Source organism: Carettochelys insculpta, chromosome 10 (genome assembly GCF_033958435.1).
Source record: "Carettochelys insculpta isolate YL-2023 chromosome 10, ASM3395843v1, whole genome shotgun sequence".
Taxonomy (NCBI): domain Eukaryota; kingdom Metazoa; phylum Chordata; order Testudines; family Carettochelyidae; genus Carettochelys; species Carettochelys insculpta.
The window spans coordinates 18,446,289-18,472,842 of NC_134146.1; the positions used below are offsets into that span (position 1 = coordinate 18,446,289).

The 26,554-nt window shown below is 42.7% G+C and overlaps 1 protein-coding gene across 1 annotated transcript in view; it reads left to right on the top strand.

The window, feature by feature from the left end:
* Positions 1-21,170: 21,170 nt before the first annotated feature.
* Positions 21,171-26,554, top strand: part of NYAP2 (neuronal tyrosine-phosphorylated phosphoinositide-3-kinase adaptor 2) — a 196,863-nt gene continuing 191,479 nt past the window's right edge. Inside the window, exon 1 of the mRNA XM_075004545.1 lies at positions 21,171-21,376. Coding sequence (XP_074860646.1) covers positions 21,171-21,376 — 206 coding nt within the window. The remainder of the gene's footprint in view (positions 21,377-26,554) is intronic.

The window sequence follows — 26,554 nt, forward strand, 5'->3', positions numbered from 1 at the left end:
ACTGTGATGGGAAGTGGCACAGCTAACTATGATGATAAATCACCATAGCTGGATGTGAGATTCCATTGCCATGAATAGAAAAGTTCAAATCTTGGAGCTATTGTTTGAGGCACTCTGCAAACTCATGCAGACAGCTCAGAATCCATTAACCTTTGCATTTTAAAGGTCTTCTTCACAAACATAACAGAGAGAGACTTGCTTTAATTTAAAAAAGAAATCTGAAACCCTGGTTCACCACTGCTTTTCCACCAGCTAGTCTTGTATGCTTCCCTTGCTCAAAGGGAGCTGTTTACTTTGAGAAACAGCGATATACATGGAAAAGAAAAGTTCACTGATGCCGTACAGTGCAGGCATTGACTATTTCATGTGTGAGTACAAGGGAAAAAGTGATGGGTCATCACCAAGTTACTTAATCCTAGTAGCAGGCCAAAGAGTGACATAACTAAGCACCTGAGTTGCCTGCTGTGAGCCATCACATAAGCCTAAGTCTCCTCAGACACACACTGTCCCTGAACCCTGGAGGATAAGAGGGTATGAGAAACTAGGAATAATGAGCTTCACTTTCATCCATTGTATAGGAAAAGCCACAATACTTAATTTTACATGATCTCCTGTCTGGTGTCCTGGCCCCCACCCCCACCTGGAAATGGATGACAGAAGAGGGATCACTTGATGATCACCTGTTCTGTTCACTCCCTCTGGGGCATGAGGCACTGGCCACTGTTGGAAGACAGGATACTGGGCTAGTTGGACTTTTTGCCTGACCCACTACCTCCATTCTTATGTTCTGTGAGACTATGGAGTCAATGTCAGTGTAGCAGTCTGGTATAGCCCCATAGAAGAACACATGCATCTAACACAGACAAGAAGTTTTTCAGCCACATCTCTCAGTGACATAAACTGTGCTGATAGAAACACTCTTCTGATGGCGTGGCTGCCTTTGCACTTGGGTTTCTGTCAGAATAATTATGTCGGTCAGGGCCGTGTTTCGTTTTGATTTTTCCCTTACACCGTGGCTACCGTAGCTACGCCAGTGCAAGTTTTAAATATTGAGAAAGGTCTCAGTGGTTCACCTTGTTTCCCCTCCTTCTGTGTGGTTCAGTAGTTGCATGTTCTGGACTGAGGAATATAGAGTTATGGTTCTCTCATAAGCACCAGTGAACCCGTGGTGCCCAAATAGACTGTGCAGCTTTTCACAAAATGATCCTACACCTCTCCTTCCTTACATGCTTTGATCATTAGTAAATTTGGCGAACAGTACTGACAATTAAATTATCCTGTTTTATATGAATTAATAACTAACAGAGATAAATGCAGTAGATTGTACTGCCTGGTGGCATTGTGCCAGGCTTTCTGAAAAGTCAATCAGACAACATTTTCAAGGCTTTATTTGCAACGGCAAGCACTGCTTCCTTAGTCTCATCATGCAGTGATTTGAACCTGTGCATAATCTGGTGAACAGAATTAGGCATAAACATGAAGCTAAACCTGAGTCAGAAATCTCTGTAGGACTAGGACTTTATGCGTTTTTAAAAGAAAAACAGTTTCTGGGGACCATGGTCGCAAGCTGGCCTAACACAAACTCTGTACTAAAATTTTCTTGACACACATTTCAGGATCCTATGTAGAAATGTGTCTTTTCAGTTTTAATGGATTTTTAGGTAAGTGCTCTTGGGATCTGGAAGTGCTACTTAAAGCATTGAATACACACTGTCCAATAATTAAAGTGTTATGACAGCAACCTTGAATCTAATCTCATTAAAGAAAAAAATCCATTGTCATTGAAATCCATTTAAAAAATTTAAATGATCAATACAATGAAGTATTTTTCTTTATCACAGCTCAATTTGAAAGTAGCCCATCTGCCCTAGATATCATGTAGAATAAATCCTCTTCATCAGGGGATAAGCTTTGTGGGGCACACAAACACATGTGGGGCCTGGGTCTTCACTCCTTAATCAGGCAAAGTTCTCCATGGCTTTTAATGGACGGTTTGCCTTAGCAATAAGAGCAAGATCAAGCCAACATGGACAACTTGACCACTGAGGGAGAATGGGAGAGATTTTCAAAGGCACAAATGACAGTTTGGTACTTAACTCTGATTAGCTTCCTATGCCTATTAGGTGCCTAAAACTACTCCCAGTACACTGTACAGTCTCTTGCTAGATTGTGATAGTAGTATGATGCCTTGATGACCCTAAACTCTTAGGCTGTGGCCACACTTGACCAAAACTTTGAAATGGCCGTGCTAATGGCCAAATCAAAGAATACTAATGAGGCGCTGAAATGAATATTCAGCACCTCATTAGCATGCTGCCATCCGCGGCACTTCAAAAGTGCCACTTTTGAACGCATGCGGTTCAGCTTTTCGAAAGGACCCCCTTGTAGCCAAGCTGTGAGCATTTGAAAGCAGCACTTTCAAAGTTCTGCAGCTGGCAGCATGCTAATGAAGCCTCATGCTAATCAGCACCTCATTAGTATTCTTCGATTTGGCCATTGGCCTGGCCTTTTGAAGTTTTGGCCAAGTGTGGCCAAAACCTAATTGACTCGCTGGGTGTAGAAGATAGTTAGTCTCTTGCAGGGACCAGATCTAGTTTAGTTTTCCAGCTCTAGTGGCCAGATCTAGTTTAACTTTCTAAGCATCAAAAACTAAGAAGGTCCACAGTTCTGCTCTTACACAATGGAAGGCTGGCCACTGCCATCAGTTGGAGTGATACAGGGCCCAAGTAAGATGACCTGTCTGATTGAGAGGTAGAAAAACCCTTGTGTTTTCATTTGTTCTTTGTGTGTGAGCCTGCAGATTTCTCTGGCGCCCCCTGCTGCTGCATACACATCACAGGCAGCGGCTTCACATGCTGCTTTCTCTGTTTTTGGTTTCTACATCTCTGCATACAGAAGCCACAAAGCATGTAACATAGTTTGAAAGCCAGTGTCCTAGAGAGCTTTGCTATCAGCTCATCTGAGCAAAGAGAAAGGTTTGGATGAATATTCTGGGGCTTCATTAATACTAAAATGTTTAATATCTGAATAGCAGAGGATGTAACATTTACAAATGATAAGCTATTCCGTCAGTCTTACCACATGGCATGAGAGTGACTACAGAGTTGCTATCAAGCTTCCTCCCGATAATTTTTGATGCACTATACAGTAGAATTCAGTGCAGAATGGAGTTATTAGATTTTCACTGAACTCTGTTGTGGTTAGCGAGTGCTACCAATTGCCCAGCACAAAAGCAAAACTCACATCATAATTTAAATTCAGACAGACTGGTGCAGATAGCACAGACTTTTGTGGATGTATGTTCCGGACACGTTGTTGCAGGCTTTTTAAATAGGTAATGATGCAAACTAAGATTTAGAAATGCCTGACGAGCAGTAGTTATGTCTCTCTTTGGATTCAGTAAAGTCCCATTTGGAATTCTGTCCTCTTCCTTAACCCTGCAGCGTAGGTGAATTTTCCCATCTAACAACCATCTCAGACAGCCTTGCCAAGATTAGCTAAAGAAAAGGGATGTAATACAAAGCAGTGGTGCATAATATAGACTGAAGCTTTCATTTGTATCCTATACTTCCCCCTCTAATTAGCCTACTAGTGTTCTTAAATACTTATTAACTCAGTTTGAGCTTAAATAAAGTATAACAGCCTTTTTTTAGTGGAAACAATCTGCAGCTTTTTGCATTTTAGGGGCCCCGTGGAGCTGCAAATCTTTGTCCTACATCTGAAGATGACATTTGCTGACAGCAGAGGAATGGCGAGACATTATGATTGTTATGTGCAGTGTTGTAGGTGTGAAGAACCCAAGAAATAATCACATCCCATTGTGCTAGGTATTGTACTTACACAGAACCAGAGGACAGATTCTGCCCCCAGCAGCTTACATTTGAAGCATAAAACAACATAAGGCTGGATATAGACTGAACGGGGTTCACAAGGAAACAATGAGCTGTTATTGATCGAGATGATAAGCTTCAGCCTCAGCACATCAGCATTCTAACCAGTGTCAAGGTTTTTTTTTCCCCTAGATATTGTGGTAGAGGAGAGTTGGGTGAATTTGAGTTAGTTTTGTTGATTGGATGGTGTAAATATTCTGCAAATTCCTTTTTGTAAGATATATTGCCCAGGTATTGTGCATTTTCTTTGAGAATGAGTTGAGAATGATGCACTGAACTGTATTTTACACTACCATTGGCCCTGACATGCCTTTTTGATGATTGCTAATTCAGCTCATTATTCTGATAAAGTCACTGTGGGAAAAATATTTTATGGATGGTTTTTAAGTTGCAGTATGCTGGTGATGTCCACAAAAAAGTAGCTGGCAGGCAGAGGGTTTGGAGGGAGAGATTCGGAGCTGGTTTAGTTATGTTCACTTTGAGCTGATGCTGAGGTGTCAGAGTGACAAGTTCAGATTTTAGTTGGAACAGAAGAAGGTAGGTTTGGAACAAGGAGGTAAATCTGTAATTTGTCCACCCAGAGAAGGTACAGGTTGAGCCTCTTTTGTCCAGCACTCTCGAGATCTGACCAGTGCTGCATGAGAGAGTTTGCCAGACCACAGGAGGTCAACATTATCTAGCACATTACCAACAGTTTCACAGTTTACGGGGCTCTGAGGAAATGTTTAGGTGTAAATTACAGCTAATAACAGCACAGAACACTGAGAGCCCGGACTGGTGGCTGTAAACAAACTTTCTGGGACCACAGGAAACTTGAGAACAGTCAGTATAAGTGGTTGTCTGGCTAACTGAAATCATGCTGGATTACAGATGTTGCCGGACAAGAGAGTTCTGGATTAGAGCGGTTCAAACTGGAGTTTAATTGGTGTTTACAGATGGGATTATCCATTTCCTGGCAGCAGAAAGAAATGTGAGATTTAGGAATCTTGATTTCCATTCCCGGCTCTGGAGGAGAGTGTGCCCTCAGCCACATAGACTTTTCTGCCCATTGCTCTCAAGCCTGACCTCATCTGCTCGGTCCTCTCCAACCTATATCTCACTGTCCCTGGCTCATTGTCAAAGCCCCATTCTCATTGACTACTTAATCTCCAGGCATTTCTGACCCCAGTCCCAGTGTCCTCGCCCAGCCAGTCCCAGCTTCCATTCTCCCGGTGCCTTGTCTGACCTGTCTCATTCTCTTTCCCATAATAGGCTGCTGGTCCTCATCACCTTCCCTGGACTTATCCACCATTTCTATCTCCCTTCCTGGTTCTTGGCCCTAATCGCCCTCCCCACAGACTTCTTGTCATAGGCTCTTTGTACAGCCAGTCCCAATTCTGCCCTCCATCCCAGCTCCTTGTTTTATTTCTCTCTCAGGGTCATCCCCAGGGAGGTTCAGGTCCCGGGCCAACCCCAACTCTGCCCTTGTTCCCACCCTACCCCTGTTCCACCTCTTTCCCCAAGCAACTGTCCTATCACTTCCTGAGCAACACCAGGAGCCAGTGAGGTAGCACTGCTGCTGGCCCTGTACCACCCAGGCCCCCATGTCCCATGAAGCAGAGGCAGGGCGGAAAGTGCTGGAGCCAGTTGTGCTGCTGCTGGTTCCCCTGTTGCCCAGGCTCCAGGCTCCTTGAAATGTGGGACCCTCCCCCCGGCCCCCAGCCAAAAGAGCCAGGGCAGGGGCAGGGGCAGCCACCCAAACTGTGCTATGAATGGGGTGGCTCTGCTGTTCCCCCTGCCCTCCCCACTGATTATAGTTACCATCTCCTTGATTTACCAGTCCCAGTCCCCTTGTTCCTCCAGCTCCTTGCCCAACTTCAGTGGTTTCCCACCTCTCACCCCCATTTCTCCCACTGGGCTCCTCATCCCAATTGCCTTATCCAGTGAGTGTGTCTCAATCCCAGGCCTCTCAAAGCTCAGCTTAAAAGTCTTTTTCCAACCTACTCCTTTTCCTACCTGCTGAACTGCTTGTGGACCTCTCAGCATTGGATTCCAGAAGCCTCTTCCTCCATGCTGGCTAGGCCCAGCAGAGGGGTCACTGAGAGCACAGGACAGATGGTCTTCTTGTGCTTGTTTCCAGTGCCTGGTCCCAAGCAGCCAGGCGCAGCCGTTACAGGCAGAAGCTAGCCTTGCCCCAGTTTCCCTGGGCACCGTCACTGTGTCGGGATGGCCTGTGTGTAGTCCTGTCTCAGCTAGGAGCTGTGAGGAGATGGAGCATGGTTAGCTGATCTTTTTGGGGTGATCATGTGCAGCCTGGTCAGGACAAGGAACTGAGGGATATTTGAATATGCCTATTGAGAATGGAAACCGCTGAGCTTTTGCTGCTAAAATCTTAGAGGTTGTACTGAGCATGTGCAGATGGTAGTTTTTTTCATATTGGTACAGCTTGGCCCCGTTAGTCCAAACCATAAAACCCCATAAGCAGGTTGTTCTCGGCTTTCTCCTTATGTCAGGTATTGCTGGACAGTCTGCCCCACTTCAAGTGGTCAAACAGCCTGTAAAATGAGCCTTCCTTTCTGCCGAGAAGCCCTTGGTTTGATTTGCTGGCTGCGGACTTCAGGCTCCGCTTGGAGTCTGGAGAGGATGTCATCCCTTTGGCAGAGCAGCCTGAGGCTGAAGCGTGCCCCCTCCCCTTTATCCACTGGGACGTTTATTGCTCACTGCAGTTCCCCTCCTGGGCTTGCGGGTTCTGGCAGGTGTTGCAAAAAAGCGCTAATCTCAGTCCTAGTTTCCATGGCAGACTATTAACCCTTTCTTGCCCGGGCCTCGTGGGGTTTTCACATCTGGTGATACATCCTTACTCTAACACAAAGTATGTTTAGTATGCTGTATAATGGGAGCTGTGGTAGGTGGAAGTTCAGTGCATGTAAATTAAATTAATGTTAAAGTGTTAGAATCAGGCACGTGCTGTACAGTAAGTGACTACCAGAAATGTTGCACAGAACAAGGGAGGTGGGGACCTCATGAGGGGAGCGTTCTACTGCAGGGCTGACTGATGTGAAGCCCATATACCTACAGATTTCAGCAGGAGATCCACCATTGAAATGTTGAGCACATTTGGTTGTATGTGTGCTCCAGTCTTGATGGTAGCCCCTGTCATCATTAAGGAGTGGCAGCAAACCACTGCACAATCCAGGCTGGGAGTAAGTTTTTCTTTAAAGTTGATTATTGTACCTCCCTGCAAGAGGAACACACAAAAGAAGCCAGATAGGCCTGAAAATTCTTCGGCCAGGTGTGGTGCCAGGGTAGGATTTTGGAGGGAGGGATATAAAGTCATCAGAAATATAGATTTTTGAGGCAAGTCACCCTAATATTGAGCTGTTAACACTTCAGACATCTTCTCACACATTTCTTCATACATCTCAGTTAAAAATAGTGAGCAGGAGGAAAAAGTATATCCCTGGTTTCTCCATGGTAGGGACTAGTGTATACCACTAGGAAAAGTGTACAATGTGGAATATTAAAAAAATATCAGTCACTTGTTTTTTGTGCTCCATGCTACTTCCTTCTCTGTGGAACATGGGCGGCCTATACATCTCAATCTATCGCTGAGTTGTCAGCTGATGTCTAGACCATTTCAGCACCAGCTTCCCTGTCTCATCTCCTCCGTGGTCCTTGTTGTGCTCCAATTGAGGAAATTGGTGCTAAAGCTCTATCAAGAGGGCACCTAATGCTCAACTCCATCAGCAATTGTTCCAGCTCACCAATCATAGATGGTTCATCAGACTGGGACTTGGTCCTGAAGCCAGGCTGTTACCACCATAAAATTCTCTGTTACTCCCACACTCTGTAGAGACACACACCTTTACACAGTTCCTAGGGCTCAAGGGGTAACCCTGTTATTTAAAATACCTATCCTTACCCAAGTCCTAGGGCTCAGGGTGTAGCTTTCTGTGGTTTTGCAGGACCTTTTGCCAGTGAAAAAGCCTTACAGAGTAATATCCCTATTCTCTGTTTTGAACATGAGAACAGCTATACTAGGTCCGACCAAAGGTCCATCCAGCCCAGTCTCCTGTCTGCCAACAGAGGCCAATGCCAGGTGCCACAGAGTGAGAGAACAGAACAGGGAATCACCAAGTGATCCCTCTCCTGACATCCATTTCCAAGCCTCTGACAAACAGGCCAGAGACACCATTCCTACCTATCCTGACTAATAACTAATGGACTTAACCTCCATGAATTTATCTAGGTCTTTTTTAAACCCTGTTATAGCCCTATCCTTTACAGCCTCCTCTGGCAAGGAGTTCTACAAGTTGACTTAGTGCTGTGTGAAGAAGACTTTCCTTTTATTTTTTTAAACCTGCAGCCTGTTAATTTAATTTGATGTCCTCTAGTTCTGATACTGACAATTACCAAGCAAGCAAAATATACATGCTAAGCATATAGAACCACGCTCACCAATCCTTTTCAAGGCAGGCAAACGTATGCTGTTGGCCAGGCAAGTTCAGTCTCTTCTGGATTGTAGTTGCTGCATGTCATGGTTGTGCAGAGGATTCTTCGCAACTCTAGTCTTAGAGATGAGTTCTTCTAGGTCTTCCTTTCTTTCCTTTCCTCCCCTTTCCCTGCTAGTTTCTTTCTTGGACCCCAGTTTGCAAAGTGAAACTTGAGTCCTTCTTAGCTATAACAACCAATTATTTTGCTAACATTTTACTAACCAGTCCTAACATACTGTAACAGAATTACTTAACACCAATCATACCCCACTACCTTAACTGATTTACACCTGGCAAAACTAATTGTAAGGCAGAGGGAAACATTTAAAAAACAGACAGGGCTTATGGAAACAACCAATAGAAAAGAGGGACCATAGTAAAAGAATGAGGATTCCACAAACCCAACTATTGATGAGGAGTTTCTTGTCAGATAAAATGTCACACTGAGGTTTCTTTAAGCATCTTGAGATGTTTCTTTTTCTGGTGACACTGGGTGCGATTAGGACAAGTCCTCCTCAGCAGCCTGCTATTCTGTTATTTTAATTCAATTTAGCTGGAATTGGAGGGTGTGACTCCCTGCTTTACAGCTAATGACTACTGCTCTCTCAGTCTGCTGCAGATGAAGGCTTTAGGTTTTCCAGTATGGCTACAGGCTGCCTATAATGGCTACAGAAAAAAGTCATGTCCTTAGAAGGCGAGATCCTCCGGAATGGAAAAGTATTCCTTGAAAAGGAGAAAGGGGCAAATGGGTTCCCTTCTCGGCCCTTTGGACCAATGCCAGAAGGCTGGACACTTTCCAGATTTATGTTACTTACTAGTTCCCTTCCAACCATTCAAAGGTCCAGTCGTGTGCTGTAACGTGACATAAAGTTCCCCATAGCCCACACTTTAGGGAGGAAAAGGAAAGATTTCCTCATTCTGAGATCTTCTATCTCCGTGCCACTGACAGTTTCCCCCTTCTTTTCCATCTGACTTTTATCTATTCTCAGCTGATAGGCTGATTGCTCTAATTAGCTTGTCAGACCTCTGCCTAATTTAGCCATTGAACACCCTTCTCCCATTTAAGTCTACTCTGGGGGCAGGGCATGAGTTAGCACCAGTGCGGAGTCAGCGCTAAGCTCCTAGCTCTCTGTCAAAGGGTGGTGTGCCTGGACGTGGCAAAGATGCAGGGATAAAGATCCTTGTACTCCCATGAATAATCACTGAACCTCCCTGCTGATCCCTCGGCTACACCCTTCCGCTGGTCTTGGAGAAGGCTTTCCCGTTCTCCTAGCCATTCCATTCCAGTGGAGGAAAGGAATTCCATCACAACACTGCTCTCTGAGTTGAAGATCATGCTCTGAAATGGAAGAAGCTTATTCAAGGAGGGAGCTGCTAGCTCTGCTCCTGAGCCAGTGTCATGAGCATCTCTTCTCCTCTCCCTGCTTTTAAGGACAGAGTTAAGGTTCATTGAGGTGCTGGTTGCCAGCATTCCCTTGACTGTGTAGTTCCTGGTTTTTTTCATGTTTTAATAAGTTCATAGTGGTATTGTTTTAGAGATTTGTGGAAGGATCTTAACGAGCATGTCTTAGTTCCCCAGTGCAAGATTTTGTAGGGGCTCTGAAATGCTGGAAGGACATGCAGAGCACAAGGCATTTCAGTCTGGCAGCAACTTGAATTCCACCGTTAGCTTGTGTACTGATCCAACACCTGGGCTACGTCTACACGTGAAGCCAACATCGAAATAGGCTATTTCGATGAATAACGTCTACACATCCTCCAGGGCTGGCAACGTCGATGTTCAACTTCGACGTTGCGCGGCACCACATCGAAATAGGCGCTGCGAGGGTACGTCTACATGCCAAAGTAGCACACATCGAAATAAGGGTGCCAGGCACAGCTGCAGACAGGGTCACAGGGTGGACTCAACAGCAAGCCGCTCCCTTAAAGGGCCCCTCCCAGACACAGTTACACTAAACAACACAAGATCCACAGAGCCGACAACTGGTTGCAGACCCTGTGCCTGCAGCATGGATCCCCAGCTGCCGCAGCAGCAGCCAGAAACCCTGGGCTAAGGGCTGCTGCCCACGGTGACCATAGAGCCCCGCAGGGGCTGGAGAGAGAGCATCTCTCAACCCCCCAGCTGATGGCCGCCATGGAGGACCCGGCAATTTCGACGTTGCGGGACGCGGATCGTCTACACGGTCCCTACTTCGACGTTGAACGTCGAAGTAGGGCGCTATTCCGATCCCCTCATGAGGTTAGCGACTTCGACGTCTCGCCGCCTAACGTCGAAGTTAACTTCGAAATAGCGCCCGACGCGTGTAGCCGCGACGGGCGCTATTTCGAAGTTAGTGCCGCTACTTCGAAGTAGCGTGCACGTGTAGACACAGCTCTGAAGAAGAGAAAATAATGCTCCAAGCAGCATGGTCTCACTTCCTTTTCTCATGGGTTTTTCTTTATGAATTTAGAAGCCGAACAGAGTTATTGCCCCTCAGGTTCTTGTCCTTGGCCCTTTCTCCACACACTCCTGGAAGATACAGCTGAAAGAGAACCTTCTGCAGAAGATTATGCAATGGAAGTTACAGTTATTCAGGCATATCTGCAAAATGAATAACGAATGAAAAGCCAAGACCCTGGTATTCAGCATAATGGATGGTTCGAATAGGTGAGGAAGACCTCATAGAGAATGAGTAGATGATATACTAGATTGATGTGGAGCTAGTCTATAGAAACGAAGCCACTCTTCACTGGACAGGGAAAGAGGGAAGGAAATAGCGAGGGAGGCATCAGACACCAATGGGCACTGAGCCCATGGTTGATGATGATGATGATATGACCTACAAACTACTGCTCCCAGTTTTAAAAGGTCCATGAGCCAAACAGGTACACACCCCAAGGCTCAATGTGCTGTTACAGCAACATTCATGAAGTACTTTTTAACTCAATTATGTATTATTATTATTATTTAAACAATTTTGAGGAAGCTTACCAGTTGAGATTTTCACCAGTTAAAGCTAAGCAATCATACAAAATGTCCCAGCATAGACATAATGAATCTGCACAAATTATTCCTACCAGTAAGTTATGTGGGTGTCCTGTATAAGGGGCTGCTAACGGCTGGCACTCAGGTGCATAGTTATACTGCTTTACAAGCAAACCACACCAGTTTGATAGGAATTTATCCAGTGAGCCTCACTTTTCTTCTAAAAATCACTCCAAATATTAGTGTAACATTAGATTTAAAATTCATGTAAGGTAAAGAATATGACCGTGGTTCAGCATGCAGGGGCCAGGGTGAGAGGGAAGGAACTCATGCTACCCGATACCGTGACTTACTTTCTTGTGCATGTTTTGACATCTCCATTTTCTCTGGTTTCACAGCCTAGGACTGAGTACCTTTGCTTTTTGTCTGATCTGGGTGACAAATATGAACTGCATTAATTCCAGGAAAAGCAAATAGAATATGAACAAATAAAACTAGATAGTAAAAATTAAGAGGAAGAGAAATAAAAGTATTCCTTGAGAATGTGAGCTTGCACATTTAGACAGCTACAAAATGACATAGTGACATTCTGGATACTGACAATGAAGCATGCTGGATTTCTGAGTGCATCCCTCATGGAGGGGGAAAAAAAAGTCAGGCAGCATATAGACCATGCTTATTCTGTCCAAGTAGGATAGTTTTGTTCTCATGCACTGGGAGCAGGTGGTAGAAGGTTGTTTTGATGAGGTTAAAAAGCTCCTCCCCTCTTTCCCCAAGCAGCAGCTGAATCTGCGTCAGCAGTAATTGTGTGCCTTGCACTGCCTTGCAGTGAGGGTGAGAGTAAAAGATATATCAATATGAGGTATCAAACTGAGACTTAGATGTTCTGTTTAAGTGACTGCTCATTTCCTTGAGCCATAACATGGGCTAAAGGTTAACTTACACCTTCTCTGCGGAAGAACAGCCTTTTTCTTTCTTTTTTCTTTCAAGGTGTGTGTGTTTCCTATGCTTTTCTGTCTACAGAGGCTAAATATGATGTACAGTGTTGTGAATGCAGGGTTTTTTCCCCTCTGGATTATTTGCTAATCAGACTCCAGTACAGTGGAGATAAAAGAGAGAATCTGTTGCCTAGATAGTTGGCTTTAATGAGCAACTGAACCCCTGGGAGCTGGAATCTGAACTAGAATGATGCCGTTTTCTGGTCTCTTGTCATTTTTTCACCTCCTTCTTCTCATCCCTGTTCCAATGGGCCTAGCGAGCAGGAACTATCCAAGGTCCTAGAATGCGGGCTGCTTGGCTGCTGAACACAAACGGATTGCAGGAAGAGAGGAGCACCAGATTACAGCTTGTATCAGAAGGTAGGCTTGCTCTTTGTTTGAGAATCCCTGATTAATCAACAGCAGCAGCAACAGACTAAGGCAGCTGGAGAGAGCAAGCCTGCCTGTAGTCACGGGGGAGAGAGACGATGCCACTAACTAGACTGTCTCAAGCCTTCTGTATCTAAGTGGCAATGAGAGAGAGAGCATCTTTTCAGCTGCAAGAAGCCATTTGGATAGGATGTTTTCTATGCCTTGTTTTCATTTGTTTTTGTCTCCACAGAATACGTTCAAATGAGGCACTTTAGCAATCTGGGTGCTATTGCATATGATGGTGGTGTAATCTTCTGCGTTGTAAAGTGGGTAAACATCATCCAATTTCTTCTCAGCTGGACCTCAAAGCAGGGTGCTGTTTGTACCCTCCCATTATCTATGCCCTCTGTTCTCTGAATGTGGATTTAAAGAAGCAAGCACCTGTCTTCTCTTGCCACTGCATTTTTAAAAGCCAAACTTGAAAGGCCATTTTAATCCTAGATTAAGAAGATCTCTAACGTAACTCACTGACTTCTAGTGATGCAGAATTCTACAATCTGGGCATCTTTGCCAACAAGATTTAGTGCACTTTAACTGAAGAAAAACTGAGCCTAATTGCAAATCTGTTTCTTATGGTGCTGAAATATTCCTTCAGACTGCACTGAGATAACCACAGGGAAGGGCTTTGACAAACAAAAGTCACCTTTGATTATTGCACTTAGCAGTCCCCGTGGACTTAAATTTTGGTATGTACACATTTTTAAAAATTCTCTAAGCATGTTAATAGCATACAGTGCGAATTAGAGAAGGTTAAGAAAAAGCATTCTTATAAAACTGGAAGAATTTGTAGTCAGGGATGTCTAATGCAAAAGTTTGCTTTTCTGTTTTTGGCACGTTCATTAAGCCATTGCTTAACTAAACAATGCTGTAAATGTATCCTAGTCTATTTTATGTATCTACACACATTAGCTGTGTTTATAACAGACTAATTTTGAGCTGGATTTTTCATTTGTATAAAACAATGCTAAATTATTAAAACATTCTTTGCTATATTCTAATGTACTAAGTGATATGACTCATAACATCTGTGTTAGTTACTTATCAGACATGGCACACTATTAATATTTTACAGTACTCTTACTAGTGAAGTCTCCATTTCATTTTCTTAAGGGAGGAGAAAAATGCACATACACAAGAAGCTGATTCTTTTTTCTGAGTTCAAATACACGTCTCTATTTGCCTGTAATGTTTTTTCTAACTATCTCCAGTAGTAGCTGGATAATCTAAATCTCTTAATTACACTAAGTGCTTTGCTGTTGAGAATGCAGATTTTTGTTACGTTTTAAGACAACGTGTATTTGGGATGAAGTGTATTTCTGTCTTTTAAAAGGGCACCTTGATCAAATTGTCTTTTGGCAAAGTAAAAAAAAAAACCAGCAACAACAGCTCTCTAAATTCTAAAGGCAGACAGGTGACATTGGAGGCAAGGTGCCCAAAATCCAGCAAGAAGTGACCTAAATTCAAAGAATGGGGCAGGGAGGGGCATGGGCAAAGGTTCAGTTCTTTAAACTACTGAAAGAATGACCTATACACTTGGAAAGTGTCACTTTATAGACACAGGCTATTTAAAAAAATACATAATGATTTTGTTTCTTCTCAAAGATCCACTTTTAATCTCTTTAAGTGAATGTTTTAACAGCACAGAGCTGCTGTGGCTTCCACTCAGATGCCAGTGCTCATCTTGTGCAATGCCATGAGCACACGATGTCCAGTATGTAATCTTAGCGAAAACAACCTGTGAAAATGACTGGCATTTTTAAGACTCAGTTCACCTCTCTTTCATTAAAAAGTGACCGGACTGCATGGTACAACTTGGGAAAGTCTGAGTGTCTAATTCATGGAGACTTGGGTCTTTATTTGACATTTGTGTAGTACTACGTCGACAACCAATATGCCTGCTCGTTGTTTGCCTTTTATTGTTGCACTCCTTGTTCGTGCTTCTCCTTTTAATGATTAAGCAGATCAAATATTGAACATATGGAGGCACACCTGACACGGGTAGAAATATTACGATAGGCATAGAAGCGATTTCACAGAAGACAGCATCTCTGTCCATTTGCTGATGTATTTGCAGTTACTTGTTTTGAAGAGGGAAAAGAAGTGTACTCCCCCTCCCCACCACATAATTTCGAGAGGCCCTTATTAGTGGGGCTGTAGTCATCAGCTTGTGAAAATTGGATGTGTTCTGTCTACTTTGCACTTGTTACCTTGTGAACAACTAGAATACTGCAGCACAAACTCAAAGGGCAGGGTAGCCATACAGCATTCTTCATCTGTGCAAAATGCTTTTGAAATGTTGCAGTTTGCTGAGAGAGCTGACAAGGAAGGCTCAAGTGAATGGGGCGTAAAGAGTGTGACTATGCAGGGAGGAAAGCAGGAATGAAGTGGAATACACATTCCCCAGAAATCCAGGGTTGGATTCCTGACATGGACTATGTTACACCACTTTTGAGTTCCACAAGAAGTCTTGTGGCACCTTATAGACTAAGATATTTTGGAGCATAAGCTTTCATGGGCAAAGACCCGCTTCATCATTGCATCTGATGAAGTAGGTCTTTGCCCACGAAAGCTTATGCTCCAAAATATCTGTTAGTCTATAAGGTGTCCCAAGACTTCTTGTCGTTCTTGAAGCTACAGACTGACACAGCTACCTCTCTGACACTTTTGAGTTGTCAGCCTCAAGCCTCATATGTTTAAAAAACAAAATGCCTCCCATTGATTTGAGAAGGAGCAATCAGTGCCTTTGTCACTATTTGAACAAGCTCCTTCAGTTTAATGTCAACATTGCCTGTTTTCAATGTAGCACAGCTGCATTTTGAGACTATCAAGCAGGGTGAAAAGCAACTGTGAAGATCCTTGGAGTGGCCCCACCATGAATAAAGGTGGAGCCACTTCTCTGAATTTTACAACACAGCAGCGGCATGATATTGCACACACTCATTGCACTTACTAGTCAGGCTTTAGCATTCCTTACACACAGATTGTGGGTTTGCTGGATGGATGTTTGTTTTTTAATACTAAGATTGTGTACATTGTGCATCAGATCAAATAAATAAATAATATTTTAAAGGTATACAAGCATAGGTCATAGCAGCTTGGTTTCTAAAACTCTGTGAAATACCCTGCATTAGTTACCTGCATTTTCAGAAATCACAGATGAATTATTATAATTCTGTTATAGTCTGCCATGTCATTAGGTGAAAATCAGTCAGAAAAAACATCTCTAGTTTCATATCTTACATGTTGATAGCTGACTGCATATGAGCTGCTCTAAGTTGCCTGACAACGTCACATGACTTTGACGTGGAGGAGAGGAAAAGGTGATGAGACTTTCAGATTTTGGTTTTTTTGACCAAGGGATTGTCCATCCTGAGCTGCAAAAACTGTCCTACTAATGTACAGCAATGAACTTCCAAGGCTTTCCCCACAGTGCTTACTCACGGATACTATGGAGCATCAACATATAACATTTTTGCATTCTATTCTATTGTCTACTTTAATAAATATAGTATTCACAGCAACATAGCACATTTATGGTAATGAATACAGGACCAGTGCTTGTAGGACTATTAAATCAACCAGTATACACAGCTACACTGGAGAAAGTGTCTAGAATTACTGCAGTCATAAAAGCAATTGACAAAATGAAGACAAATTGATGGACTGAGTTGTTTTCTCAAAACACCTAGACCTTTAGTGAGCAGAGAACAATAAGAGCCATAGCTTTTCTCAGGATCAGTTTTCTCATGTAACTGTCACATGTGCCCTTCATGTAATTTATATGAAATCAATTGTATACCTTGGATGCCTTTCTAGTTATATGCCCCCTGTAGGATGGATTGCCAAAATTGCTTAATGAAATCAGTGACATTGACATGAGAGTACCTTTCCATACTATTGACTTCACTGGGAGCAGAATAGAAAGGATGGGGCCCCTAATATAGAAAAGGATGTGGCTGCATTGAAGTGGTTCCAGTAGAGGCCCACTAAAATGATTAGGGAGGCTGGAGCACATGATGGAAGAAAAGGGGCTGAGGGATTTGGCCTTATTTAGTTTGCAGAGGGCTTATTTGATAGCAGCCTTCAACTTCCAACTTCCTGAAGGGGGACTCTAAAGAGGATGGAGGGAGGCTGTTCTCAGTAGTGACAGATGGCAGAACAAGGAGCAATGGCCTCAAGTTACAGTGGGAGAGGTCTAGGCTGTATATTAGGAAAAACTATTTCAGTAGGAGGGTGGTGAAGCACTGGAATATGTTATCTAGAGAGGTGGTGAAATCTCCAGCTCTAGACGTTTTTATGTCTGGCTTGACAGCATCCTGACTGGAATGATGTACTTAGGGCTGGTCCTACTTTAGTCAGGGGGCTGGATTTGAAGGCCTCCTGAGGTCTCTTCAGCCCTAGGATTCAATGATTCTATGATTTATTTCATCTGACACTAGGTGATTTTAATACAATCCCCTCCCATTTGTATATCTATACAGAGAGGGTTGGACAATGGTAAAAGAGAATTTTCCAAATTAAACAACCTCCAATTACCAATTAGCCAGTATTTTCCAGTTTAAAAAATCAAACACACTGAGAACAAGTTGATTATGCAAGTGGCCCTTTGATTCTCTTCCCCCTCATTACCAGCTAATTAAAAATCCATGAGCACTATATGAACTACAGGAGTGCCAAAATGCTGCCTCACCTCAGGCTTACATTACATACTGAGAGACTTACAGATGCGTAATCAAATGTAAATGTACTCAAAGAGGACACTTGGTTGACTTTTATCTCCCTTTCCATATGAGTAGAAATGGCTTGTAGTCTGTTTCCCAGAAATTAAACCTTAGGTCATTAGTTGGTCAGTGTTGTCCACAACCTGCATTTCAAAGAGAGAGTGACAGACAATCCATTTAATGACTCAAATAGTCACATTTTTGGTTACACAGTCTCACCAGCATGGTGATATTTATTTAGGTAATAAAATGTCTGAAGCCACACCACTGTGTATTAACCAAAACAAAAAAAAACCCAGTCTGGCATATAACACAGAATAGATTAATAAAGTATCAATGTTTACAGTAATAAGCACTTTAAGCTGTTACTACTTCCAGCTGTTGGAAATGTATGCCTGATTTATGCATGACAGACATAACTTTCAAATATTGGCAAACGTCATGAAATTACAAATTTCAAAAATTATTCAACACATTTAGGATCTGATCTGTCAAGCACTACTGATCTCACTACTTATTTCAATACATAATGCCACTGATGTCAATACAACAAACTGAATCCTGAGACACTATCGAAGGCACACAGTGAAATATGTGGTATAAAGTGAGTCCAGGAGTAAGCACCAATGGGACTGTGACAGTAGTTAGAACTGTGATCAGCACAGTTTGCTGAACTGGATCCTTAGACTGTAAGCTATTTGTAGCAGGGAATGTATCTTTTTTTCTAAAACTCTACAGAAATGTACAGTGCTATCTACACGATGAGTAATAAACAGTAACTTCTACAATAACACTCTATGACAAAATATTGGACCAGTGCATACAGCAAAGCAGGCTCATCTCTATTGAGCCCCTGTATGTTTATGTTCTCTATATTGCTTGGACCTAGGGATTCATATACTCCCATGAAAAATAAAATTCTTCTTAACATGAGCTTTCGCTAAGGAGCTTTTCATATTAAGTGCCTGCAAAATTTAGGCCTCAGAAAAATAGAACCCGAAATGAAATGCAGTAACCTGTCATGCGACAGACTTGTAATAAACAATATTCTGTATGCCTCAGTGGAAAAAAAGAAAAGAATAATTCTTTATAGCCTGATCCAAAGTCCACTGGAGTCACTGGGACCACTGAACTTTGAATCATGTCCTAAAGCCTCATCAGAATACAATACATCAGTTCTTTGAGGGTAAAATTCTGTCCCCAGTGAAATCAATGGAAAACTTCCTTTGACTTAATGGAGCCGGGATTTCATGGTTGGTTTTACCTTACGTTAAAGAAGCTTTATCACTACCACATGTGATATTGTTTTATGTACACTGAAAAAGGTGCGTCCGCGCAGCATTTTGGATGGAGTGGGAACAAGCCTTCCAGACCAGGTGAACAGATTCAGGTTAGGGGGGCTGGTGTCAGTGTTTTAAAACAGCTGTACAGACAGTGCTATGAAGTTACAAGCTGGACTGAAACTTGGGTTCTGAAGTCCATCTCTCTTTCTAGGCTTCAGAACTTAAACTGCTCCTTGAAAACACTCTCTCTACAGCTATGGTTAGCTCTGTTAGCCTGAATCTCTTGACCCAGGCCAGATTGCTCTCTCCTGTTTATTCCACAATGTTGTGTAGATGTACCCAGAAAGCATTTCAGTCTAAATGTTAATGACCTTAAAATTAGGGAAGGCACAAGATTCTCTCTTTCTAGTTAAAATAAATTCCCTTCAAGAAACCTGGAGAACTTTGAAATTGAGCAATTCTGAGCCTAATGCTGGGTTCTATTGTCAGGCAGAATTTAAAAGTGAAGGCAAAAGGAGGTTTGTCTGAGGAACAGCTTCAGTATCAGGCCCAATTTTTCCACATCTGATAATATTATAAAGGTAGTCGAGTTGTTCCGAATTCACTTCTGTAGAAACCACAGTGAAATTACAGGAAAAACAAGGTTTCCAGCTTGGCTCTGCTCTTGGGTCCTTAAGATAGGTGCTGGTCTTGTTTTATGGCTCTATGCAGAGGCTCCTGGGCCCACAGAAAGCGCCAATGGATGTAAAAGGGGGATATTAGCATGGATGCAAAGGGTGCACCTGTGGGGTACAGATTGCACAAATAGAATATTCGTCATTTCTGACTTCTAATATTTGAAATTCCTTACTTCAATACTACTCAAGTCATTTTCATATTTCTATATTTTGTTTTATAAATACCAAGGTAAAAGCAATGAAATTGTCCATGGCCACCAGACATATTTCTGTCTGATACCTCACTTGCTTTTGCTACCAGTACCAGCTAAAATTACTAAACAGAAAAGAAGGTTTTTTTTGGTCACTGGGGAGGGAAGGATCTCTGCCTTTCCCAGTTTTGTTTACTTTGTGAATGCAAAAGCACCAGGTCTCATGCAGTGCATGGTGATTATTGGACTGTCTCAGAGATTTCCATTTCCTGGTTAAAACTAATAATTTAAACTCAGAATTTTACCCATTCAGTAGCATGAAACAATGCTGAAATGAGTGGGGAAACAACATGACCTCGTCAATGGAGGAAATATTTTGGTGTTGCGCTGTTGTTAAAAGTGTCTCCTGTGCTACAATCCACATGCAGACACAACTCCCATAGCTTGATCAGTGAGATCAGTTAAGGTATTCGCCCTGTCCTGGCATCGTTCTTATGCTGCATTATGATTGCATAGGCTCAGTACTTGTCTGAGAAATGATACCATCCTTCCTTCTCATAGTACCTAGGCCCTTATGCAACCAACGATAACCCCTTCTACAATCTAGCCTCTTATAATTATTATGTTATGATCATGTATTAACTCTTTTTATAAATGGCACTTCAAAGTGCGTTTTAAAAATATTGGTAAGTAACACAAACCAAGGACCTGAGGAGGATGCTGGTTTCACTGTGCAAACACAAAGGCTATGTCTACACTAGAGAGTGTTGTCAACAAAACTGGTGTTTTGTTAATAAAACTCGCCGAGTGTCCACATTACAAATGTGTTCTGTCAATAGTAAATTGACAGAACATGGCACTTCTGTTGACAGCGTTCTGCCTTTCCCCCAGGAGGCTGAATGCCTCTCTGTATAGAATCTGTAGACAGAAATCAGTGTGGATGCTCTGGGGGGCCCTATATCAACAGACAGGGCTTCCTGTTGGCTTCCGGGCAGCCCTGTCTACTGTGCTTCTGGTTGGTTGTTTTCTCAAGAGAGCGGCTGAATAGTCTGTCTGCTCTGTGGCAACAGAGCGGATTGACAGAGCAACCTGCTTTTGTGTGTGGCTGCAATCTGTCAACAGAATTGACAGTAACTTCTGTCAACAGATCGCTGTAGTGTAGATGTAGCCTTTAGGGACCCAGGTGTTCTTGTGTTGAAGAGTTTACAATCAACTCAAGGAGGACAGGCACTTTAGGGAACGTAATAAACAATTGGAAGGAGCGTTAAAGGGAGCAGAGAAAGTGTAGGAAGATCACATGAAAACGCATGTTTACAACAACCATAATTTGTTGAATCTGAATACCTTGAAAGAAAAAGCGGGGGGGGTTGTTTTGTTTTGCTTTGTTAGCTATAATATTGCGCAGGAGGCTGGCCTCAAATATGTTTCTGGCCAAGCATTGAAAAATGCTACTGAAAGCATGTCAGTAATAAATTGCAGGCTATTTGCTCACTGCTTAAGCTATCGTGTGTCTTTCAATTTGCAGGAAGTGTTGTGTTCCTTTGTCCATTATCTCCTGCAAGATGATGAGTTCTAATCAGGAGGAGGTCACATTGGGCACTTTTCTCCATTATATTGAAGATATGGGGATGAAGGCCTATGATGGCCTGGTTATACAGAATGCATCAGACATTGCTCGAGAGAATGATCGCATGAGGAATGAAACAAACCTGGCTTACTTGAAAGAAAAGAATGAAAAACGCCGCAAACAAGAAGAAGCAATAAAACGGTAAATATGTCAACAAAAACATTGTTTGCTATGAAGTGGCCATGAGACAAATAATCCCGTTGACTGTTGGCTTCCTTTGTACAGTCAATAAAGCGGATTGAAAAGTAAAGGGCCAGACCCTCATCTGGTACAAATCAGCCTGGCTGTAGTGACATCTTTATAATGATGCTGATTTACACAAGCTGTGGATCTGGCCCCCCATGAGGTATTCATCTCATATCTTTTACAGTATGCATGATGGATGTAGAATGGCTCTGTCCTTAGAAGTGTGAGAAAGATCATATTTTAACAAACAGAATACATCTCCAAGCAAAGGTATTAGTTTAGTACTTGAGTATGCTCAGGGCCCTCACTAGTGTGATTTATAAATAAAAGTTAGATTGATGTGAATTAAATTGCTTTTCTTGAGAGACTGGAGATCCTGCAAATACTTTCAAAAGTGCAACTTTTGCATATGAGTAACCAGACCAATGGAATATTTCCTCTGTAATGTTAAACACATTCCTATGTGTTTGTAGGATTGATACATTACAGAACATTCCTTGCAGATCAAAACAGATTATTTTTTATTTGATGCTTTTGGAATAAAAAATAGTTTAATAATATCAGAGAACTCACAGAACTTATTTGCTGTTTATGAGATTTCTTCATCGTTCTACTCCGTTTGAATCCATTAGAACCTTAATCATTCAAAGAAAATGGTTTAGATCCCAAACCTTCATATAATATTTTTCTGTAAATGTTCTATACAAATATTTTGCATTGATTTTAATGAGCAGCTTATGAACAGAGTGCTTACTTAATCACAAATTCCCATGGATGTCACCATGAACTATGCACTTTGAGGAGCAGGAAAAAAGGATGAGCAGAAGACACACAGGTTGAACCTGTCTAGTCCAGCATTTTTTTGTCAGGCAACATGCATGATCAGGCATGATTTTAGTTAGCCAGATGTCCACTTAACTTTGGAGTGGCCAAGTTTCCTGTGGTCCCATAAAGTTCATTTACAGTCATCAGTCCTGGCTCCCAGTGTTCTGTGCTGTTATTTACCGTTACTTTACCCCAAGTGTCTTCTAAGAGCCCTGTAAGTAGTGGAAGAGTTGGTAATGTGCTAGACAATATTGACCACTCCTGTGGTCTGGCAAATTCTCTGATTTAGCCCTGATCTTGTCCTGAGGGTGCTGGACTATTGAGATTCAACCTGTAGGTACAGGTGCAAATTTTACATTGCTTTGTGGGAAATGGCAAACTGTGTAATACAACCAAGTAACCATCCAAGTACCAATCTTGGATATGCAAATAAATGATTTGAACAGACACAGATAGGAGGTCCTTTGAGTATTTCCCCCCCAGTGTGAATCTTCAGTATAGTAATATAAGTGATTAAATATTGCAAAATGTACCATGCACTATACAGGTGAAACAGACCTGCTGTGCTGCTAAACATTCCAAAGACACTTTAAGAGTCCATTAGTTCTGATGGAATGTTAATAGAGCAAGAGAAGTAGCTTTAGCACTCTGGGTGGAAAAACAACAAAAGCTGAAATTGTGACTGCAATGTTTCCTATTGTTTTGCTTTTGGGGAAGGGGAGAAAGGCACTGTGACACGGTAGGAGAATTGTGATGATTAATCAAATGTGTTCATTTTAGAAACTTTTGAGGCTAAGATTTTCCAACAGGGATTTGCAAGGTATGTTATAGAGTGTGGAAAATTTAATCTTTTGGGTGGTTTAGGTGTAAAACGTGAACAAAGAAAGATTAAATTAGCTGGTGATGAGAAGAATAGTTTTCTTTTTTAGTGTATGCTGATTGAGCTATTGTTTAATTTGTGCCATCTTTGTCTTCTTTGTGTTTTCTCTATGGGCTTGTCTACACTAGCTCCCTGCTTTGAATGGAGCATGGTAAGTAGGGTGTTGGGAGTTTATTAATGAAGTGCTGCAGTGCGTATGCAGTACTTTATTAAGCAAATTCCCCACCCCTGCAAAATTTTGAGGAGTAAAGAGACTTTGAAGTACCCTGGGCCCTTGGAAGTACCGGCGGTTTAGCTGTGGCTAGACACGAGCTGGCACTTCGAAGTTTAACACTTCAAAGTTGCTGCGAGTGGGGGGCGGGGAGGGGCGGAATTTGCTTAATGAAGTGGTGCATATGCAGTGCAGCACTTCATTAATAAACTCCCAACACCCTACTTACCATGCTCCCTTCAAGGTAGGGAGCTAGTATAGACAAGCCCTATGTGGGTAAACTAGCTATATGATGCATATATTGTTCTTTTCCTCTCTTGTGTACACACACACACACACACACACACACACACACACACACACACACATACACATAAACTTACCCCCTGATGGATTTTTACAGACAAATGCCTGTACAACACATTAATACAGACCGTCCCTGCCCACAGACCTCACACTTGGGAAGGTAGAAAAGATGCAGAAGCAACACCTGCCCTAGAGGAATACTGCCAAAAATTTCCACTTGCTGCTAATGCAGGGTGATTTCCATATTGAGTGCCCTGGAGCTCTGGTGTAGATGAGTTATTAGTTACTAGGATGCTTGTTCACTGTCACCTTCATGCCATGGCAGCAGGCAGCTAGTCTAGAGAAAGATGCCCCTGGTGGAGCAAACCTGACTCTAATAATAGGGGAAACCTTTTTATAAACTTCCCTGATGTAGGAAAGAAAACAAGGGAAGTGTTGATTTCTTGGGTTGTTTTCAGCTAGTGGATGGCAAATAGTGTTAGGTGAATTGTTTCAGCTGGGAAAAAAATTGTTTTAACTTTTGAATACGTTCAAGCCATTTGTACACTTTGTTTCTATACAGCATTGTTTTAGTTTTCAATTTCAGTGATAAAAAATAGAATTTAAAACAATCACCTGAGTCAAATTAAACTAATTGTTTTGGAGGGTTTTATGTTTTAGTTCAGCTACCAAACTATCAAACTGTGCCCAGAAACAGACTGCGTCCTTCTTGGGCTGAGGAAGCAGGCCGATAGCCTACAGTCAGGCTGTGCTTCCCAGAGGTGTGTTCTGGGCAAAGTGGGTGTGTGGCTTAATCATCTCTCCTTTCCCAGGCAGAAATAGGGTAGCCATGTTTCATTATGCCAAATACAGGACCGCCCGGCTGCGGCTGCCGAGCAAGTGCAGCTCTCTGGCTGCCTCATGCCACACGGTGCTGGAATGGGGCCGCCACCCCACAGGAGAGCTCCCAGCTGTGAGGGCTCCCTAGCTGTGGAGGCAGCTCCCCCCATGGGGGTGGGGTGGGGGGTGGCTAGAGGGGCGAGTGTCCTGCAGCAGGGATTGGGCTACGTCCCTATAGGGGCCTCCCCAGCTGCAGGGGCAGCTACTCCATGGAGGGGCGCTGCCCACACTGCTGGGGCACCAGGTGCCCCTTAAAAACTTAGGGGGACACAAAACACACTCCCAAACTGACCAACATACCCTGTCTTACCTCGATGGCAGGGCCCCTGGCTCCCTCTCCTGCTGCTGCCTATACTGGCTGATCAGTACGTGCTGCATGTGCTGTCTGGTCAGCTTCTGATTGATTTTACCTGCAGCTGCAGCAACACTGACTTGGGGAAAGGGCAGCTCATCAGGGAGCGAATATATGGGACAATAAGCCTGTTTTGTTATAAAAAGGCCTGCCTAGAATACAGAACTGTCCATGAGAAAAAGGGACAGATGGTCACCCCGCGCAGAAAGGAGTCAAGAGTGTCTTGGGTACAGTCTGGGGATGGAGTTGCCCGGTATCAGCCACTTTCAAGAAGGATAGTAAAACCTGAGGTTACATTGCTATTTGGTTGGAGACCCCTTGCAGTGGGGACCCGCTTGGGAGCTGGTGCTGGCTTGCACTGAGGCTTTGGTGGGGCGACACAGCCGAGGAGTCGGTACGTCTGAGGGCCATTACCTCTACATGGAGGTACCAAAACTCTTTGAAAATGGCCCTGGCCTCATGCTGAATGTTACCTGGGATGGGGAACAAGTTATAAGGGTTTTCTCAGAGGACTGAGCAGGGTGGGGTTTCTCCCCTTTCATTAGGAAAACTGAGAATTGTGATGATCTTGTTTCTTGCAGCTATCCCTAAGTATTTGCTTTAAAACTCTTTGGACTTTTAAGTTACTTTTGATTCCTGCCCATGGGGTCTAGACTAGAGGGTGACAGCGGTTGCTAGGGAACACATGGAAGCATAAAGTCATGGGAAGACCAGAAAACACGTACTGTTGTTTGGGTTAGAAGCATTTGTTTGACCATCATTTTTGAGAGGCTTTATTAATTCGTATTAATGAAATATTTGTAGAAGGTCAATCATGTTTGTTTACAGAACATGCAGTAATTATATATTTTCTCAGTTATATTGATAGAACCTTCTAAGATAGCTCAGTGCAATGCATTAGATGGTGCCAATGTCCTGAAAATACAATGTGAAAAGTGATCTACAAAAATTAATATGCCAGTTTATAATAGATTTTCTTTGGCAAAGGATGGCAAATCATTGCATTTGTGCTCTACTGATGCACCTTGGTTATGATTGTTAATTCAAACCATGGGGGTAGGTTAATTATGAAAGAAATACTTCATGGGTCATGTATAAGTTATCAGAAATGAAACTTACCTCATACTGGACTGATCAAAAATTTTGTCTAATTTTGTTGGACTGAGTCAGTTGATTTAATCTGAATTTATTTACCTAATTTAGTCCAGTATTTAGTGATTACCTAAAGAAAACAAAGCTCTTAAGCTGATGAAGCCTGAGATTAAGTAATAAAGAGGTTAGCATGCATATTTAGCACATAACCTTTTGTATCTTATTTTTGGGCTTATTATCTTATGGCAGAGACAACATAGGTAATATCTTTTATTGGACCAAGTTTTGTTGTTAAGAGAAACAAACTTTGGAGTTTACGCAGAGCTCTTCTGCAAGTTTGAAGGCCGTTAGGTCCAGCATGACAGGAAATTATTATCATAACATTTCCATATCACCTACAGAGCTTATATGTTACCAAGTTAGGAAACATTAGAGATCTAGTTGCAATGGTGGAACATGCTTGCTGGCTGCCTTTATAGTCCACAATACACCCGCTACTAGAAGCAGTAGTTCTGGAATAAAATGCCTGATTTCCTCATTAATTCAAGGTGCCTGAAGGAAGGTAGGGTATTCTGGGTTTCTCCACAG